At 49.9% G+C, this 21612-nt stretch overlaps 1 protein-coding gene across 1 annotated transcript in view; it reads right to left on the minus strand.

Annotated features, from left to right (window-relative positions):
* ADCY1 (adenylate cyclase 1) overlaps window positions 1–20626 on the minus strand; it is a gene marked incomplete at its 5' end in the record, with an annotated part of 147218 nt that extends 126592 nt beyond the window's left edge. Inside the window, 2 exons of the mRNA XM_081286805.1 lie at window positions 3476–3625; window positions 19988–20626. Of these exons, the coding sequence (XP_081142931.1) occupies window positions 3476–3625; window positions 19988–20626 (789 nt within the window). The remainder of the gene's footprint in view (window positions 1–3475; window positions 3626–19987) is intronic.
* Between the last annotated feature and the right edge of the window lie 986 nt (window positions 20627–21612).

The raw sequence follows: 21612 nt of genomic DNA on the forward strand, positions 1-21612 counted from the left end.
ATTTTTAAGAGGCTCCCTAGGGCTTTTGATGGCATGGCCCAGACAGAGCACTAGCATTCCAGGGAGAAGAGTGTAATCAGACACTGCTTCTTAAAGATATATAGGAGCACAACCTTTAGGAAAACACTCAGGAACTTGGGGGAGAAGCAGGTTATACTCACTCACCTAACAATGCATCTAAGAGAATAATTTGAAAGCTAGATAAATGCAGACGTGCAAGAAGAAAACCTTCTTGAAAGCATGGCATCTAAATATCAGAAGCTGAGAACACTGGAGCATATGGACTAAGGGGAAGAAGAAACTGTTGATTTAAATCACATTTATAATGCAAGTGGTGCAAATACAAACTATTTTAATGCAGAAAATAAAATTCTTTACGCCAGTGTCAAATATGTGACAAAAGAATACACATAAAGACAAAACCTTGAAAAGAAGGGCATTCAGGGCTGGGGATGTGGCTCAAGTGGTAGCGCGCTCGCCTGGCATGAGTGCGGCCCGGGTTCGATCCTCAGCACCACATACCACAAAGATGTTGTGTCCGCCGAGAACTAAAAAATAAATATTAAAAATTCTCTCTCTCTCTCTCTCTCTCTCTCTCTCTCTCTCTCTCTCTCTCTCTCTCTCTCTCTTTAAAAAAAAAAAAAAAAAAAAAGAAGGGCATTCAGCTGGATTAATGGGATTGGGTGACATTTACCATTTTGAAATTTCCTGCCTGAGCCTAGCCTTCCTCATCTGTAGAGCTAAGAAATAAACCCTGGCTCCCAGGACTGCTAGAAAAACCAAGTAAAGCTACACCTTCAAGCAGCCATGGCTAGAGGAGTTTATTGCAGCACTATGCACAACAGCTAAGATATGGTATCAGCCTGGGTGCCTGACCACAGATGAACGGACCAAGAAAATATGGACAATGGAGTACTATTCAGTTATCAAGAAGAATGAAGCCTGGCACAATGGCACATACCTGTAATCCCAGGAGGGATTACCTTGGGAGGCTGAGACAGGAGGATCACAAGTTCAAAGCCAGCCTCAGCAATGGTGAGGCACTAAGCAACTCAGTGAGATTCTGTCTCCAAATAAAATACAAAATAGGGCCGGGGATGTGGCTCAGTGGTTGTAGTGCCCCTGAGTTCAATCCCCAATACCAAATAAAGAAAGAATGAAATGCTGACATTTGCAGCAAAATGAATAGAACTGGGGGATGTTAAGTGAAACAAGACATCCATTTTATTTAATTTTTAAAAATATTTTTTAGTTGTAAATGAACACAATATCTTTATTTTTATGTGGTGCTGAGAATCAAACCCAGTGACTTCCATCTGTGAGGCGAGCACTCTACCACTGAGTTAAAGCCCCAGCCCAAGGCAGCCTTTTTAGAAAGACAATTGTAGCATGATCTCTCTCATACGTAGAAGCTAAAAATGTAGCTTCTACAAATGAGAAGAGTGATTGCCACAGGTGAGGAGGATGGAGGGAAGCTGGGCAATGGGACCTGAAACAAAGTTAGATAAAAGCAATAAGTTCTGGGGTTCCCCATCATAGGGGGGTGACTACGTTTCACAACCTGTTATACATTTCTACAAAAATCTAGTAGACAGTAACTCAAAGGCTCCAAACATAAAGAAATGACAAGAAAGAAATGTGCTGCTGCTGCATGTGTTGAGATGTCACACTGGACTCCATTGATAAGTATATTCAATTAATATGTTCATCAAAAAATAATTTAAAAATAAATAAAAACAAAATAACCTAAAGGGATATAAGAAGAAAACTTTTTTTTTAAAGTAACATACTGAGAGGCAAGATGATCTACAGGAGAAGCAGCAAAAGTCAGAAAGAAATGAAAATTGACAAAACAGAGGAAGTAGGAAAGGAAGGTATTGAAAAGAAGATGGCAGGGGATCAGAGGAAAAGAAAGGGTGGCTCAGAAATACACACAAGGATGACTCACAAAAATGCCTGCTTTCTCCAGTACTACAGAGAATTTAAGGGAGAAACAGGGTTTCTAAAGATTCAGTTCTGGAATCTCACTGAGGAAATAAAAACAGGGTCAAACATTTCTTAGAAAGTACAAAAAGATATTGCTACCAGTGTGATGACTCTGGTCAAGGCAGAAATGCTCAGGACATCTCAGAAGATGTACGATTTACACACACACATGAGCATGGATATGCATACAGTATACAACACACACATGTACATGTACACAGATGCTAACATACACAGAGAGAGATACACGTACTCACATGCAACCACACAGACATATAAACATACATAGATATGCACATGACATAGGAACACACAGTCCCATTGACATATGTGTGCATATGCGTACAAATGAAAATATGCACATAGCCACACATGCATATCTACAAGTATGCATGCACACATAAACACACAGACACCTACTGTCCCCCACAGGTCCATCCACATGCCAAAAAACACAATCTAAACATATGTGATCTATTCCTCAATTATATCCAACTCAGTAGGTTTCATTATAATGCATATACAAGAAAAAAATGTTTGTGCATATATTTAAATTTACAGTAAGTATAACATTTACAACAAAAGTAGAATAGAGTTGAGAACCAGATGCTGTGTTCTCCCACTTCCTTGATAACCACACACCTGAGATATTAGTGCTGGTATGCAGAGTGCCTGTGAGCCCCCAACTGGGAGAAAACTGAATCCTCCCAGCAAAGGGGAGGCCATGATGCTCCAGGCCTCACCCTGAGGCTCACCCTTCCCTGGTCCACCTGTGGACAGAGCCCTATGCAAAGACACACAGTGCGGAGCCACAGGGGATAAGTAGGACTAAAGCATGGCTCCTCCAAGCCTGTTTCACCTTGAGAATGGAGTGCCAATCGTGCTGCCTTAGCAGGCCATAGCCAAGGAATCCCAAGGAGGGTGCTCAGGTCATGCTAGAGCCTGCCACTGTGAACACTAAGATTCCTGCATAGCTCTTGAGTACCCTAGGAATGCCCAGGAATCAGCCAAGGCCAGAGCTGGCACATGCCTCAGGTCCTTGCCCAGAGTCCCTCAGGCCAACAACTCAGGGCCAGCTACACATTCACATTCTTGTAAGGTGTGGCCAGGACCAGTTTGGTCCTTTTAAGGCCAGATGAACCATTTCCTGCTGCATCAGGGACATTATGCACACAAATGCCATCCCCAATCACTATTCCATGGCTCACGAGCAACTCAGCCTCTGTAGGAGCAGCAAGCTCAGGTTTCCCATCTACTAGACTAATAAAATACGGAGGGTGTCTTCTCCACAGCCCCACATGCCAATACATAACTCTAAGAATTGCAGGCCCTGTCACCAAGAGGTAAACTGAGGCTCAGAGAGGACAGATGGTGGGTAGCTTCCTCCACTCCGTAACTACAGCTGCCTCCTGTCAGCCGACTGACCCAGGTGCCTGAAGCCCTGGGACAGGGACAGGCCAAAGGGCCTGTCCACTCTGCTCCCACTGACCTGTTTCTCGTTCTCATCCTCCAACCGTAGCCGGTCCTCAATGCAGCTCCGGGCTTGCAGAAAGGCCTTCCTCTGATAGCGCTCAGTCAGGATCCGCACAAAGACGCCATACATGTTCACACCCACGAAGAGCAGGGCATTGGCGCCAAGCTGCAGGGAGAGCAGATGCAGCATGTAGAAGGGGCACAAGCCATCCATGGAGCATGCAGAGACTCTCTAAAGCCCCACAACCAGCCCCACAACCACCATAGCCATCAGAGGCTTCTGCAGGTGCCCCCCAGACACACCATGAAGTAGGCTATCAGCTGAGCAGGAGCAGGAAACACACATTTTATTCATCCAGGCAGATGGCACTTGCCAAAGGATGTCACAGAATTGAGTGACATCCAAGTTTAACATTATGGGCTGAATGTTGCCCTCCCCAAATTCCTATGTTGAAGCCTTTGCCCATAGGACCTCAGAATGTGACAGTATTTGGAGATGGGGTCTTTAAAGAGGTAACCAAAGTACAATGAGATCATTAGGGTGGGCCCTGATCTGATCTGACTGGTGAACTTACAAACAGCTTAGGACAAAGACACAGAGAAGGAAGACTAAGACCCTCAGAGACAAGATGTCCTTTTACACACCCAGGGGAGAGGTCTCAGAAGCCGCGAACCCTGTCCACACATGGATCTTTTACTTCCAGCCTCCACGACTATAAGAAAGTAAATTTCTGTTATTTAAGACCCCACCGTGTCACTGTTACGACAGTTCCAGAAAACTAACATACCTAGAAAATATAAATGTGAAGAGTGTCACTGTTCGCAAAGACTGCATGGAATGCTCTAAAAGGATTCAGGGAAGACGAGTTGACAAAAATAAAACCCAAGATGTTGATCTGGGCCTAAGGTAAACAACAACCCGAGATGAGGAAACTGCATCCTAAGGTCCATCTCCTGCTCTCCCAGCTCTGAGGGCCCAGTTGAGGAGAATCCTATAGGAGCCCAGCTCCGAGGTCTGCAATTATGGCCAGACCAAAAGGGATGCCCGTGCTTTGGTTAAAAGAGGACCCTAGGAATGTAGCTTCTATTATTTCCTGGCCCTTGATCCAGCTCTAATTGAGACCTCAGAGGACTAAGAATGGAACTTCACAGGAACTGTCAATAGCAAAGAGGACTTCCCTGCCTGATCTCACCTCCAGGCCTGGTGGACCTAGGACTAGGCCTTGGACCCCATGCTCCAGCCTTGACTGCTGCCCCTGCAGGTCTCCCATGTGGTCTGTCCCAATGTCTTGCCGACCACAGAGGCACCTCTTACATGGTATATAGCACCATAGCAGCCCCACCTCCCAGCAGGGGATACCCACCCTCTACCCAATGTAGTTTACAAGCACTGTGTGAAACAAGGGTCTATCATTCGGCTGTAAAAGTGAACAATTTCTATGTCTGATTAAACCTGGCATTTCTACTGCTGCCCCAAGGAGTAGAAATCCAGTTTCCAAATGTCACTGCTTTTTACAGATTAGCCACAAATACCCTGAGTCGCAACTGTGTGCCACACACTATTAAACAGAGAACAAATGTAACACAAACACAGTGGCACATGGAGCAGGTGTCCATTGAGATAACTCCCAAGAGAAATGGAAAAGTTGCCCTAATAGGGTGGGAGGAGCTACAGGAAGGGAGAACTAGATGCTAGGCCAGGGAGCAGGTGGGACAGCCAAGACAGGGACAGGTCCACAGAGAGAAGACAGATTCAGGGTTTGGGCACCTTTGAACTTCAGGTGTATGAGATGACCTCAGCTAAAGCAAATTAAAATGGGGACCAGGACTTAAGATACCCTGAGCCAACAAAGCCAGTCAGGCCTCATAAGTGACCTTACCCTTGGCTTGATTTGCAAACACAGGCAAACCTTAACTTAAGCTGTTTCATGTGCACCCATACTAAAAGAAAATAGAACATAAGCTCAACCAATAGAATAAACAGTTTATTGAGGAACTTTCCAATGGTGGAAATCAAATAAGCAGTAATATAACTGCCACCAGACTATTTCTTTATTTTGCTTCTTCAATCGCCCTTAAATTCAACGCTTTGTTATCAGAACATTAGCCCATTGCTTTCCTAGTATGCATGATCCACAACACCAAAAAAACAAAAACAAAAAATTAAACCTCTTTTGATTCAGTGTTTTCCAATTCATGAATTGCACCTGTCAAACTCTTTAAATTTTTATTGTGCCTCAATTTACTCTTTTACTCTTCTAATGATGCGCCCAGGGGCTGAAAATACAATCCTGGGATCAACAGTCACATGTATTCTAGAAACACATTTGAGCATTCTCAAAGATGTGACCAGAAGAGAGGATGAGGAACGTGAATCCACAGGCCCCACAGAATGGCCATCCTGTACATGAACCTTCCTCTGCCCCCATAGAGCTGGTCTTTGTATAGCAAGACCCCCCTCCCCCCCGGTTAAGTCAAGCACATGTCCACCTCACCAAGTGGAGCTGGCATCAACCACAAAATGCAGGGTTAGTTGGTTGTCCTTCCTAGATGTCAACACCCAGACCACAGCCTCCTCCAGCAGGACAGTGGGAAGGTGATCTTCATGAGAGAGTCAGAGAAGGTGGAAAGACATCTGCTATGGTTTGTATCTAAAATGTCTCCTGAAGGCCATGTGTTAAAGACTCGGTCACCAACCTGTGGCACTCCTGGGAGATGGTAGAAACTTTGGGAGGTGGGGCCCAGTTGGAGGAGGTGGTCCTTGACAGCTATACTTGTCCCCCAGCCCCTTTCTGACTCTCTCTCTCTCTCTCTCTCTCTCTCTCTCTCTCTCTCTCTCTCTCTTTCTCTTTCCTGGCTGTCATTACGTGAGCAGCTATATTTCACTACACCATCTCACACACACCCAGAAATAATGGAGCCAAGTGAACACAGACTGAAACCTTTGAAACCATGAGTCAAAATTAATCTTTCTTCCTCTAAGTTGATTTTCTCAGGTATTTTGTCACAGTGGTCAAAAGTTGCCTAATACAACACCCAATGATATGGTTCTTTCCAGGTCCCTGAAAGTCATCATGGTGACCCTGAAATCCCCATTATGACACTGATTGTACAAAGTGACCCTGACCATCTCACCATAACCTGAGAGAATATGTGACCCCGAACATTTCCATGTGACCTTGAAAAATCTACCTGTGACCCCAAGCAATGCTGTGACCCGAACATCTCCATGCAATCTTGAACATTTCACTGTAACCTGAAAATCACACTGAACATCTCAATGTGACCTGAAAATTTTTATGATAATTGTAAATTCTCCATGCCACCATGAACATCTCACTGTGACCTTGAACATCTCCATAAGACCATGAGCATCTCATTGTGACCCTGAACATCTCAATGTGACCTGAAAATTTTAATATAACTCTAAATTCTCCATGCCACCATGAACATCTCACTGCAACCTTGAACATCTCCATAAGACCCTAAGCATCTCACTGTGACCCTGAACATCTCAATGTGACCTGAACATCTGTGACCCTGACATGCCATTGTGACCTGAATATATCCATGCAACCCCTGACTTTTGTTACACTGTGACCTAAATATTGGCCATTTCTCTTTTCTTTTCACACCTTTTATTGAGCTTCATCACAGACTGGATAGGATTAGACCCAACTTTTTCCATGAACAGGAAGGACAGAGAGCATCTTACAATGTATTAGGTGCTCTGAATTGCCATGTTAAAAAACTCAAGATACTGCTGCAAATGGATGTTTTCTTTCACGTAACATTGATCTTCAATTGCATTTCTGGTGGTTTCCATTATTTTGTCCCAGTCATAGTAAAATCCTCAGAAGTAAAGTTCTGACCAGCATTTCTGATTACACCCTTAGCATTCCTACAGATGGTTCCCTGGCAGTCTGTTCTCCTGGTGCAAGGACACACTTTGCTAATTCCCTTCAGCCTCTCTGCTGCTCCCAACAGCCCTGGAGATGGAACATTGGATGGACAGTACTTCAGGGACTCTGCAGGCTGGATGGACATCAAGGGCACTAGGCAGATGACCTAGAGGGCCCCGGAGGGCCATGGCCTTATCCTCCCCTTGCCCTCCACAGAAGACAAGAGCAGTAGCTAAAAGTTGAGAGGCCAGGCAGGGCAGGAGGGGCCTGAGGGGCAGGAGCATTTCTCAGTACAATGCAGCAAACTGTTGAAACAGATGGATGCTGAAAGGAGAACTGGTCGCTGGGCACCACAGGCATCTGGAAAGGGCCAGGGCCGGAGGAAGGAGCCAGGCCATCAGGTGAGTTGATAAGGCCAGCAGAAGGGCCTGCACAAAAGCATACCATCCACAGTCTAAAGGAAATGAAAGGCAGGCAGACCCCAGCCCTTAAAATAAAAACTATGATTAAGAGTAAAACCTCCCTTTTGAGATTTGTCGACATCTAAGCTTCCTTTCTCCCATGATTTCCCCCTAGAACACAATGGACTCAGATTACAGTATATGAAAGTGGAGTCAGGGGCATAAAAATCAGCTGGAGCTTTTGTGTATCAAAATGACTGACAAGTCATTACAGACCACCCCTAACCCACCAAGTGGATCCAAAGGAAAAGACCCCACCAGCTGCTGAGCTGAAGGGAGAAGAAGCCTGGCTCCTACCCTGCTGACTGGTCACTGCTGGAGCAGTGGATTCAATTCTGGCCTTCCTCGAAGGCAATCCGGTCCAGGTGGTATGCATGCCACCTCTGTACCCATGGGTTCTATGGCAGCCCAGCACAGAGAGGATCCAAGCTGCTAGTCTCAGTATGGACACCCTCTCTACCATCCCTCCCTCTGCTTCTAAACAATCCTTATTCTTTCTTCAGTTAGTTTTCTCCTAATCATTTCTTAGTGTCTAGGTCACTGTGGGCTCCTACACTGTGAGCCTAGGTCTCATGAATGGATGTATCCAAGGAGTGTAGCATGGTTGAGGACTCTCAGTTTACTGCTATATAAAGAAAGGAGCCCCCATCTAACCATCACATGCATGTTCCACCCCATAATACAACTTCTGCTCCATGTGCTCAGGAAGCTCTTTGTGGACCACCAAGGATCAAGCTGATGTCCCAGATATTCCTGATATCCTCCACCCAGACAGATGGAAGCTCAGTGTGTAGCATAGCAGAGCCACTCTGCTGAGAGTCTATTGGGATGGGGGAAGCACTGGAAACTACTCCCCATCCTCCCTTACATCCCCCACCACATCTTGTCCCACTGATCACAGATCCCATTCTTTAGACACACTGAGTACAGAAGAGAGGACAGGATCTCCCAGGCACCAAGATGCCTGTGTACTCGTCTGCAGTGGTCCAAGGACCTGCCCAAACAATGCCCCGGTGAGGGAGGCAGATCCAACACTTAGACCAGAGCTCCCACCTTACAGAGGTCAGCAAGAGTTTAAGAATGCTACATATGGTCCTCTCCCCAGCAGGATGCAAGGCTGGCTGGCAACACAAAAGGGTGAACCCACCCATTCAGGGATGAACACAGAAGCCTTAAGGGACCCACCCAGCCGGCAGAGCCTGGGAAAGAAGGGCTTCCGGAAGAACCAGCTCAGTGAGGCTCCACAAGTTACATTTCAGGAGAGGGTCCCATGAGCAGGAGGACCTTTCTATGTACTTGGGCATTAAACCCAAAACATCACAAGAGCCAGCTCCTCACTGCAGGAGGGGACTGCAGGCTGGTGAGGGAGGAGGCTAGAATGGTCTGTGAGGTAGCAGGTTAGAGTCTGAGACATCAGGATGAACTTATATTCAGTTCAATTCAGACATGAATGGGCACAAACACAAATACCTACAAAAGTATGCATGGGTGTGTATTTTCTAGTTCTGTCTGCTGACAGAAGCAAAGGCACCCCAATAGCAATGAGGACACCCAGGGCCCACATCATGATATAACACAAACCTCCAAGAGAAGAAACAAGGGTTCCCTTCTTGGGCTGGGGCAGAGAACATAATGACAGGAACCTGGAGCATCGTGTAGTGCCACAAAGTAAGGCAAGGGCTTTTAAAAAGTCACACTCACACACCGATGAGGTGTGTCAGAGGATACAGGATCAAGATGAAAGAGTTTTGTATAGCCAGAGCTGGGACAATCTGAGCAACAAAATGAAGTAGCAACCCAAAGTGAAAAATAAACATCCACAAGTCCATACTGATAGAAACCAATGGCTGAATAAAACGTGAACAAAGGATAAGAGACAAACAGGCAAACCCTGGGCACATTCCAAGTCATCCACAAGGACTCCGCCCTCCAGGAGGTAAACTCCCCACTCCCTAAGTGTGGGCTGGGCACACTGCTTCCTCTCAAAGAGCATGATGTGGAAAAGAAAGATAAAAATGGAGCACTTCAGGGTGTGGAGAAGCCTGGCAGCAATCAGAACAGCTCAATGGTGACAAGTCACATTGACAGATGTGGAAGTGGCACGGTGTGATGAGGGCACTCCCCTCCCAGGGCTTCCTGCAGAAAACCCAGCACCCCAGAATAAACATGAGAAGACAAACCACCAGACATGGAATAGCCACTGGATGGAGAACCCTCAAAGTCACTGCACTAACACCTGAGGCAGCCTTGAGATGTCCCACAGTCCCTGAAGCAAAGGCCTGTCCCAACCTGACATCATTATCTCACACTCCCTGGTACCTACCCCTGAGACCCTATCCACATCCAAGAGCAGGTGCCACTGCCCAGTCCAGAACCTGTGAGTCCCTTGACCTCCCTCTCTATCACCTCCCTTTCATCAATTCCTGCCTGAGGGCCCCAAGCCACCCACTTCTCCACACCCCCACTGGCCAGCACAACCCACGCTGGGATGCAACCGGATGGAGTCTGCTTGACAAAAGATCCTCTGGGCAGAGCCCTACATCCCTGACATGCTAGAGATTGTCAAGAACTAAGCTCACCCTTTCTCTGCCCACCATGCTCCGCACGTGTATTCAAGCTTGTGCACATGCATGAGTCCATGTCCTGCTCTACATACGCCACCATGTGTTCAGCACATGGTGCTAGGCAGATCATACTCTCAAGACCTCTCTCCTTGCTGCAGCCTGTCTGCAGGTTTCCCTCCTTCACTTAGTGACCTCCTGATCCTTGGATTGGGATGGGTAGTCCTCTCTCATCTTGTAGTATCCCCATTTAACATTACCCTACTCAATATGCAAACCTCACCATTGAACCTGCTCCAGTTTCAACCCATAGCTGCCTGGGCTACACTCACTTTGGACATGGAGCCTGGGCAGCATATGCAACACTGTGGGGATGAAGAAACCAATGGGGGCTGACCAGACCAGCTTCTGCCAGAAAGGCGTATGCAGGCAGGACACAAGACCCTGATCCAGGAAGTGCTTTCTCACATCAGCACACAGTGCTTTAGCCACCTCCAGAGAAGAGGCTGATCCTGCACACTGCTCCCCAAACCACACTGGACACATTCTCATCACAAATACACTGACTACCATCAGTTTTGCCCAGACTTGTGGGTATCTGGTCGGTGGGGTCAGCCCACCTCATCCACAGGCCCCTCAGTCCTGCCTATGGGCATCCATCAATGGCTGGGTGGAAAATGTAGTGTTATTTTCTTTGAACAGTAGCTGCTTTTGCAACATCATGCACAAGTATGTTTTTAAATTAACCTAATTGCTTGCTAGTTGTCTGTTTTTGAATTAATAAGTGTTTTAGAATTAGCATCATTTGAGAGAGGTTTGGCAGAATGCTGATCACTGCTGGAGCTGGTGACGAGTACTCAAGGAATCACCGTGCCCATCTCTCTACTTTTGGGTATGTTTGAATTTCCCATAATAAAAGTAAAATAAAAACAAGTTTAATAACAGAAAGAAAGAAGGAAAGAAAAGAAGGAAGGAAGGAAGGAAGGGAGGGAGGGAGGGAGGGAGGGAGGGAGGGTTGGTTGGAGGATCTGGGGACTCTCCAGAGAGCTTCTGTCCATGGGTTTCTGCCTTGTGAAGAAATGGATTTTCACAGAGCTGAGGAAACAGGCCCTATGTTTCTTGTATAACCCTGGCCCCTCAAGGCCAAGGGAGTCCCAGGTGTTATGGTCCCATGCAGGAGCTGTACTTGCCACCTGCTCCCTCACAGTGCCCCTCTCTCCTTGCACATCATGCACACCCATGTTTTTAACTAAGGAGAGAGAGAGAGGAAAAGGTGTACATGTGTATAGTGGCTCAGGCATCTTAGGAAAGTTAAGAACTAAAGGTAGAGACTCAGAGACAGGTCTGAGGCCCTAAGCAGTGAGCAACCCAGGACAGTTCCTAGCAGAGACAAGCAGCTCGCCCCAGAGCTCAACACACACCTTCCCAGAGAACCAACTGAGCCTTGCAGAGAGGATGACTCTGGCTCAAGCTCACCCACCAGGCCTTCAGACAGTCCCACTTCAGACATGTCCCCGCCCCCATCCATAGCATCTGTGATGTCTCCACACCCCAACCCCTTCAAATACCTGGACACCAACAGTGGCTCTGTGCATTGCTGACCTTTGAACAAACTATACCCAAGACATGCCCACTCCACAGGGTCCCACCAGGGAAAAGACCCTACCCAGCACCCAGCTCATGATCAGTGCTCAGGAAACATTTGTGATGTCCAAAAGTGGAGATTTAAAAAAAAATAAGTAAACATCAAAAATATTTTCAAACCTACAGGATAAACCAATGATTCCTAAATCGTGATCATTCAATTCATTGTTCACACAGCAGGGCACACAGAATTGGAGAAAATAGCTGTCATGGAAAACAAGTTCAAGGAGCCAGTTGTTCAGATCCTTCACTTTGATTTAGGAAGGCAACAAGTTTTCTTAACAGGAGGTTATTTCTCTTCTAAGACAGATGCAGGCAAAAGCACCAAGAGAAATACACTAACCATCTCCAAGAATAGCATCACCAGGCTGGTTCCAGCACAGGCTCCCCAAGCTGGCAGGTGCACAGTGCACACCTACAGTGACCACTCAGAATGCTCACTGCTGCAAGTTCCCTTAAGGAGCAGGATGTTTTGGAGTGGCTGCCCAACTCCCAATGCATACCTGCAACTGCTGAGTCTCGAACTTTCCACTGCCCTCCCAAGAAGACTCAAATGTACACTTGCTATGATAACACTGTTTCCAAGGATTGGATGTTAGAGCTAAGAAAACCCACAGGCACCCTACAGGCTGAGAAGCAGCCCTCCTGATGGTACAGGCAGGCAGACAGATAGATGTCCCACAGTGATGCTTCTCTTGGAAAGGCTGAGTGCCAACCAGAGGCTAAGAGCTCTAGAACCAAATTTGTACAAACAGGTACTTTGGGACAGGGAGGTACCTTCCAAAGAATGCAGCATTATACAGATTTACCAAAATAGACCAGGGCCTGCTTCAAGGAAAGAGCAGAGTCAAGAGGTCAAGAAGGCCATCAGGACTGTTGAACAGAGCTAGCCTATGGACCACGGCCAGGATCCAACAGCAAAAAGTGGCCAGGCATGCTAACTCAGTCAGGGCACTACCATGACCTGGCCATCCTCCTTGCCCCACGTGTATATCCCACATCTCCCTCCTTGGCCATGTGGTCCCTTGAGCCCCACAGACCACTAGGTGAGCAACAATATCCCATCTATCAGAAACATCAAAGCTCCAGGGGTCAAAGCAGTGGGTATGCACCACACACAGCATGTGAAATGACATCAATCAGATGAACCACACTGCTAAGAAAAGGGCACTGAGGTGGCCAAGCACCATGCATATGCATGTGCATGAGCACTGTCTCAGACTGGGCCACTTATGAAGGCTGGAGAATCTACTTGGAGAGGGGAACACTGTACTCTGAGAAAAGGGTTGGTCTGTATTTTAGAGTGAAAACAAAAGTTGTGTTCAGATTCAAAATGTGCTACCAGGGACGAATTTCTCCTCTGCAGGGCTCAGAGGATGGGATAGAACTCCTAGTACATCTAGGGACCCTATTACACCACGGGTGGCTTTCTATCCATCTATCCCTGGGGGTCCCCTAAATATTACCAAGTATTTTGCACACATGTGCACACACAATTATACATGTATTAATGCATGCACACAAAACACATACAAATATGTGAACACATGGGCATGGCTGTGCAGAGACACACATGAACATGCACCCATGTGCATTTCAGTGTGTAAATAAGCAGGCACATGAATGAGCACACATGCACACACACACAAACACACACGCACATGCACACAGGTACCACATAGGGCACCACCGCAAGCACTGCATCCAGGCTCTGCAAAATCACGTCAAGGCTTGGGAATCAGGCAGTACAACTCTCCCTCAACTCTGAGCTTTCTTCTCAGCCTTGATAAAAGGTGGGGCAAATACCCAGCTAGAGATCAAAGCATACCCTGCTTCCCTCCAACCCAGGGAGAAGATCATCAGGCTCTGTGCTGCCTTCAGGACAAAGCCAGAGCTCGGCCCCTAGCTGGCCCCCATTCTCTTCCTGAGACTTGTGTGTCTGCACAGCACATGGGAAGGACAAGGTGGGGCCTTTGGGGTTAAGAACACATAGGCTGCTGGTGCCCATCTGAGAAGAAAGTACAGGAAGATGATGAGTTAAAAAGGACAGGGGGAGAAGCCCAGGGAAGGAGAAGGACAGGAGAAACAAAAGGACCTCACACAACTGAAGGGAAGACTGCCATGGATGGGCTGGGGGAGACAGAGAAGGCAGGCTCACATTGGCCTAGGTCAGGTAGTAGGAGGTCCCACTCCCTTCCCCACCTAGGGCTCTGGGGTCCTACCCCTAGTTACTGTCCCCATGGCCCTCAAGTCTCACCTGGACATACCCAATCTCCTTGATCCAGGCAAGGACTAAGCTTTGTATCCTTGCTCTATAGACCCTGGGTTGCCCAAGGTCATGGTATTGGAGGTAAAGGAGGTAGGCCTCAGCTGGGTTCTCTGCCCAGGCACCACTGAGACTAGAGGCATATTGCACCCTTTGGGGGGCTGCATCTCTTTTAGAGATAAAGGTGGAGCATCTCCCTGCAAAAGAGGTGCACATTAGCCAGGTGTGGTAGTGTACACCTGTAATCCCAGCTACTTGGGAGGCTGAAGCAGGAGGATTCCAAGTTCTAGGCCAGGCTGGACAACTTAGCAGGATTCTATCTCAAAATAAAAAGGGCTGGGGATGCACCTCAGTGGCAGAGCACTTGCCTTGCATGCGTGAGGTCCTGTGTTCAATTCCCAGCACCACATACACACACAAAAAGAGGTGCATAGCAATAAAAGTGTGGTATATGAAAAGGAATGAGTGTAAGTGTGCAGGTAGGTATGTTTATGTGGATGTATGAATGTATGAGTGCAAATGTGTGTTAGTTTATGAGTGTGCTTGTGTGTGCATAAGTGTTGTGAGATCATAAGTGCATGAGTGTGTGTGTATTTATGCATGTACATGTAAATGTGTACAAGTGTGAAAATGAGTGTAAATGCACACAGGTGCTGTGTGGGTATGTGCATCAAGTGTTATGAGTGTGTGAATATGCATTGGTGTGTGTGTGCTTAGGGTCTGTGAGTACACGTGTGAGTATGTGTAAGTGTAAGACTAAGTTTGAGAGTGCATGTGTGGGAGTTTGTGTGGATGCCAGTGGGGTTGTAAAAGTGTAAAGTATGTGAGTGTGCCTATGTGTGAGCATATGTGCACATGCATGAGTGTGTATGTAAGTGAAAGAATGATTGTGACTTGTATATATATATATGGAAGTGTCTGTGTGGGAACGGGTATGGTAGGGTGGATGGGTAGACATGTGTGCATGTGTGTGAGAGCAGGAAGGAGTGGAACAGACATGATTCACATCCTCAGCCAGCATAAAGCAGCAGCCTGCAGAGCAGAATACTCTGCCCCTTACCTCATTCAGTCCCTAAGATAAAGAGAAGCCTGTGGCTGTAAGAACAGGTTCTCCCCTAAGAAAAGCTACACTGCTCTTCCTGTCTACACTGGGGCCCTGCCACTGCAGCCTCCCATGCTACCTGGCTGGCTGGAAAAGGGCCAGCCTGAGGATGGACACACACAGGCTCTCTCCATGGGGACACCACCTCCATTAGAGCCATATGGCCCACTCTAACTGTGCTGTCCTACTCCTGCCGTTACAGTTGATAAAGAACAGACAGAGGACTGCTATCTGCATCATGGGGTCTCTCCTAGCATGTGATCTAGACCAGCTTCACTCTGACGCTTGACAGTTCAGGTTCACTAAATTAAACTAGTAGGTCACCAGCTAGGAACAGCTGCTGAGAGTAAGTGGCATGGCTGCTCCCCTGCCACCGAGCCCCGATGGCGCAGGCAAGAGGAAGAATGCCCGCCACACAATCCACATACAGTATCTGGAAGATGCATCTGTCCTACAAACCTGCAGAATGACAGTGGAGGAAACTGAAGCAGGGGGATCATCCTGTGCCCCAGGTCACACAGCTACACCAGCACCCCTGAAGTGCAGGGAGATCCACCCATTCACAAGCCCACCTGTCTATCAACATCTGAGCCACCCGGCTCCACCCCTGCAGGAACCTATCAAGCCAGGGAGCTCAGCCCTGGCCCTCTATCCCTCAGAGACAGAAAAGGGACAGCGTCCAAAACCATGGTAAGCCCCCAAAAGGGAATGCTGATAGCTCTGATGGCAGGCAGGGCTGGGGTCATGCAGACATCTGTGATAATGTAGTTTCTTTTATTCTGCCTGTGGTTAGGAGCTCAGCAGAAACCAAAATATATTCCCTTTGTAATGAAAGGTAACCATATTGACACATATTGTGTACAAGGCAATAGACCTCTGCCACTTCAAAAATAAAAAAATAATAGCAGTAATCCTGACTCACAGCAGACAAAAAGCAAGCAGTTGGGGGAGGTGCAGAGCAAGGTAGCACAGGGAGGAAACTCAGAGCTGGGAGAGGCGGGGTCTGCCTCCTCTGCTCCACGTACAGGAGTGGGCAGGGCAGGAGAAGGACCACTTTGGATGGGGACCTTGAGCCAGTGAGCCCAGTACAGGGCACCATTCTCCCAAGGTTCCCTTTGCCCTTCACTAGTATTCCAGGACAAGGACCTTTTCCAACACACTCCTGCTTTTATTTCCCAACTCCCACCACTCCCTTGGTAACCCTGAACATGTCCACATCAAAGAGCCTGTCACCTCCTCCCTCAGAGACTTTATTAGTACCTAGAGTGAGGGGCATCATCAGAGGGCCCATCCCATTCCCACTTCTTGCCCACCCACAATGTCCTACAGCTCACAGGGTGCTGCATTCATCTCCAGCCAACTCCAACACTTTCCAGTCCACCTGGCCAGCCTTTTCCCTTATATAAATGCTTTTAAACAGGATGCTATCAATTCCAACTGTAGGCCAATTAAACAAAACAAAAATGTATTTTGTTTAGGTACATGAATGACCTGAAAGCAAGGGACTGAAAGAGGGAAGAACTCAGGGCACAGTTAAGGGCACTTCCTCTCTGCTGGGTCTCAGGGGGAATAAGGCCATTTCCCTAAAGACCTCTGTGCTCTCCAGGGCATCAGTATCAAGCACACCCTTTGGGGGAGGGGCTAGTACTAGCTACATGTGAATAGCCATGTACCTGGCTTCCACTTCTCTCCACCTCCCAGTGTCCTAGGGCTGGCCTGGGTTCTGTGTAAGAGGAACTAGATGCCCCAGAGCATAGGGGCCACATACTCAGAGCCTAGTCCACCAGAAGTGGCACAGGAATGCTGTAGGAGCTCCAAGAGCCTCCTTGCAGACAGGCAGTGACTAAAAAGAGACATGTTCCATTGCACAGAGCAAGGACTTGAATGAACCCAAGCCCTTGTGTAAAGTGCAGACTTTCTCCAGGCCTCTTCAGGGCTATCCTTGACAAGAAAGCACTTGGGTCTGAGATCCAAGGAAAGCACCTCTCTGCTAAGAACATTGACCTGACTCTGGAGACAGCTAGTTCCTGGTGCTTTCATGGGGCTCAGCACCAGCAACGCCCTGCTACATATGCAGCAGGGACAACACCCCTCCAAGATTCCCTCACTCATTCTGTCCACCTTTCAGTCTCTTTGGGGGATCCACCCCTTGCCTGCATGGCTATTGCCTCCCTAGAGTTCACAGCTGAGAAGGAAGCACTGTCAGCAGGTGAGTGTACTGCAGGGTGACAGGCCCAATGGGAGGCAGCAGAAAAGCAGAGAGGAGGAGCAGAAACGCCATTGCTCCCTAATGCAAGTGCCACCTTTCTCCCTCATCTCAAGCACAAAGTTGCAGAGCTCATTAAGGACAGGCTTTACAGAAGAACTTTGAAGAAGACAAAAATCCCTGAGGGATCACCTAGCCCCTCCTCACTATAGGTTTCTCTGCATTGATCTCCACCTATTTGTCAATATCCTACCAACCTGTAGTGTGGTATACGAACATTCTTGAGGCCAAAGTGATTAGAAGTGGCAGAAGATTTCCAATATGTGCTTTTCCACTATGGATTTTTCTCCTTGGCTACACTGCACTGCAGAGAGACTGCTATCCCTTTATATAGGTGGGGAAACCGAGACTTGGTGAGGGAGGGGTTTACATTGCCAGGGGAGCTAGTAGCCTGTATCTGCTAAGAATCCTTGCCCCCAGGATAGGCTTTCTCTTGCCCTCCCCCGAGAGTAACAGGGGCTCCTCTTACACCAAGGGAAGGGGCAAAGACACTACTGTAGACTCCCTTTCTCTTTTATAACCCTTTCTCTGAAAGGAATGCCTAGAGGCTGCAAGGGAAAATTATTTTAAAAGAAAACAATTACACAGCCTTTTATGGCACCTGTTGACTCCCAGATGTGCACAAGGGAAGCATGGCCTGATGGGATCCCTGGTCCCCTTCCCACCTTGTAGCTTTCCTGGCATCTGTCCTCCCTCCCCCTCAGAATGGGGAGGTTATCTTGTGGATACAGTATGGCTGTGAGGACCAGCATGAGGCTAAATACAGGTAGAAGAGGGGCCAGGGAGTCATGAGAGGATCCTTCTGAGAATGGTTATAGAAAGCTCAGGCACTGCCCAGAGGAGGCAGTAGAGGGGATGCTGGAGAACCCTACCCCCACACACAACCCTATGGTTTTGTTCCTCTCTTTTCTGCCTTTCTCCTCCCCTCTTCTCTAACTCTGGTCCTCACCCCTACTTCTCCTTCTCCCACTCCCAACCCCCTCCTTGCCAGTTCTGCTCTATACATTCTCCCTTTTTCCTCCTGTGCTCTTTGCCATGGGTCTGAGCACATGCCAGTCTCTCTCTAACCTTAAATTGCGAGCCAGATGTGCCTGCCCTATGCCTAGTTGTGCATCCCATGCCGCGCCCCCCCCCTCCAAGTGTTGCCCCTTCTATCAGGGTCTTGGGTTGGGTGTTGGTCTTCAGATCCTCTGGGTCCTTGGGGGATGATCCTGTTGGTCCCCCAGGCAATACTGTCTAACACACTCTCACACACCTACCCCCACCACGTTATTCTTGCCCAATTTGGGATTTCCCTCTGTCAAGCTTCCCCTTTGGGGTGTCTCTCTCTCTCTCTCTCTCTCTCTCTCTCTCTCTCTCTCTCTCTCTCTCTCCATCTGCCCCCCCCACACACACACACACAGCCATGTTCTTTCCTTAGAGGGGATCCCCAACCCATCTGGCTCACACCACCCTCCTGCTAAACTGCAGTCAGAGACAAAAACAAAACCATCCCTCTGCACCGAGTGGTGTGGGCACCAGGGAAAGCTCCCCAAATCCCTGGGAGCAAAGTCGCTTGGTTCATCTCCCATCAGGGTGGGGTGGCCTGATAGAAACAGACGCTTTCAGAGTCTAGAGGAGCCCGCAGGAGTCAGACGTCCTGCGTCCTTGTCCTTGCAACCACCACTCCCGCCAAGCTGGGAAGACAGTGACAAAGTTCCAGCGCTGCGGAGCCAGGGTCAGGGGATCGTGGAGTGGGGCGGAGGAACTGGAGGTGTGTGACCTTGGCAAACCCTGCTCCTTTTGGACCATGGTGGGTCCACACGGGATGACAAAGTCCCCTCCCCCCACCTTTCTTCCCCAGGTCCTCAGGGCTGAGAGGTGAGCCCCAAATGCGCTCCAGGCAAGCGAGGGAGGAGCCTCGGGCTGCACTCCAGAGGAGGAGCCCGGCCTGGATCCCGCGCCCCTTCCCACTTTCACCCTCTGTAAGGATGGGTCTAGTGAAACAGTAGTGAATCCTACTCTTGCCCCTCCAGGTCGCTCACCATCCGCCCGACCTTGGCCAATCCTCCCCTTCTCCACACCTGTCTCACGTCTCCACATCGCACGCCCAGAGCCGTTTTGTGGACGGTATCTCGGGGAAACAGCCCGGGCTGAATGCTAGTCCCTACTGCGTCCCCAGCTTGTTGAGTGACCTTGAACAACCACCCCCCCATTTAGCACCTCAGTTTCCCCACCCGCCGGGTAGGAAAAAGCGCGCCCAACTCTGGGCACTCCCAGTCCCGCTAGGCAGGTGTGTCTCAGACCAAAAGGAAAACGAGGGAGGGGGGCGCGTGGCAGCACTTACCGTCCTCCAGAGACGCGGGCGCTTGGCGGGGACCAAGGTGGCTGTGACCAGTAAGTGCGAGGCAGCCACCACGAGCCCAAAGCCGATGGCCAGCAGGCTGCGCACGGGTAGCAAGGCATAGGAAACGAAGGTGACCAAAAGGAGCTGCCAAACCCCCTGTTCCGCGGCGGCTGACCCCGCAGCCGCCCCGGCAGAGCCCCTGGCGGGGCCGCCCAGCGCGAAGGGGCAGCACAGCAGCGCGAAGGTGAGACTGAAGAGCAGCGCCAGCTGACCGACCTGCTGTAGCTGGGGCACCTGCAGGGACCGGACATTGGTGACCACGAGCAGCGCCAGGAAGAGGACGCAGTGCACCGGGTGCGACCCCTTGGTCAGGCCGGGCGCGGGCCCCGGCGCACCTAGCAGCTCGACCAGTGCCAGCGCGCCCGCCAGCAGGCTAAGCACAGCCAGCGCCTTCAGTGTGGCTGCCTGCTCCAGCCGCAGAGTGTAGCCGCGGAACAGCGCCTCCAGCTCGGGGCACGCGAACTCCTCGCCGCACGCCCGGAGCCCGCGCCGGCCGCCCGGCCCGGCCGCCCGCTCGGCGCCCCCGGGCTCGCCCGCGCCGCCTCCGCCGCCGCCTCGGCCGCGCGGCGCCCCCGCCATCTCAGCGCCATGCAGCGGCAGCGGCTACGGGCGCGCCCCTCGCCGGCCCGGGGCGCCGGGGCGCGGGCGGCGGCGCCTGGGCGGGCGGGCGGCGGGCGGCTAGGCGCCGGGGCGCGGGGCGGGCGGAGTTGGGGCGCCGGCTGCCCAGCGCGCGCGCCCCGAGCGCGTCCCCTCCCGCCCGCCGCGCCTGCGCACTGGCGCCCGCCCGCGCCCCGGCCGCGGTCCTCCGCGGCGACCGCGCTGCGACAGCCGAGCCCCGGGAGCAGCGGTCCTGGATGCGCACGGCCCGCGTCCCAACTCAGCGCCCCACGTCCCCGCCCGTCAAAGGGGCCGCGTGACCTTGGCACCTCCCTTATCCCTCTGAGCCTCAGTTTCCCCACCCGTGCACAGTAGAACCCACCCCCTGGGAGTCTTTTGGAACGCTAAAAACGCTGAAATTCCTCATGGAGGGAGAGGTAGTCCTGCCAAATGTGTTTCCCCTCCCCAAATAAAAACAGATCACTCGAAAAGAGCCAGGGCTCGGGCTGTGGACCCAGAGTCAGGGCCGGGTGTAACGAAAAAGAACCGCTCCCCCACCCCACCCCAGAGCGGAGAGGAGAGTGGCAGTGGCCTATGGCATCCGAACCCGGGCCCCTCAGCCCGCACGCGGGGATCTTTTACGGAGGATCCTTCCAAGACTCCTCTGGGTGTGCGGGAGCAGGCGAGAGCTGCAGGCGGGGAGGTGTGGGAAGGGGCTGGGTGAAGTTCCAGAGGCAGAACCCCTGGGGTTTCGCCTGAGGGATCATTTCTATTGCTGTACTAATCCAGAATAGGGTCCTGGCACTGCTCTGTCCAGGGAACACGATGTGAGGTGTAGGTGCAGGGATTAGGGGAGAGATGACAGATGAGACTGCGATGCTGTTTGCCCTAAGGACAGGTGGATGCCCAAATGAGGGAGAGATACTTTCTATCTTCAGAAGGGTAAATGGTAGGGAGAGTCCCACTAG

The sequence above is a fragment of the Spermophilus citellus genome (genome assembly GCF_964194105.1).
Source record: "Spermophilus citellus genome assembly, chromosome: 3".
NCBI lineage: Eukaryota > Metazoa > Chordata > Mammalia > Rodentia > Sciuridae > Spermophilus > Spermophilus citellus.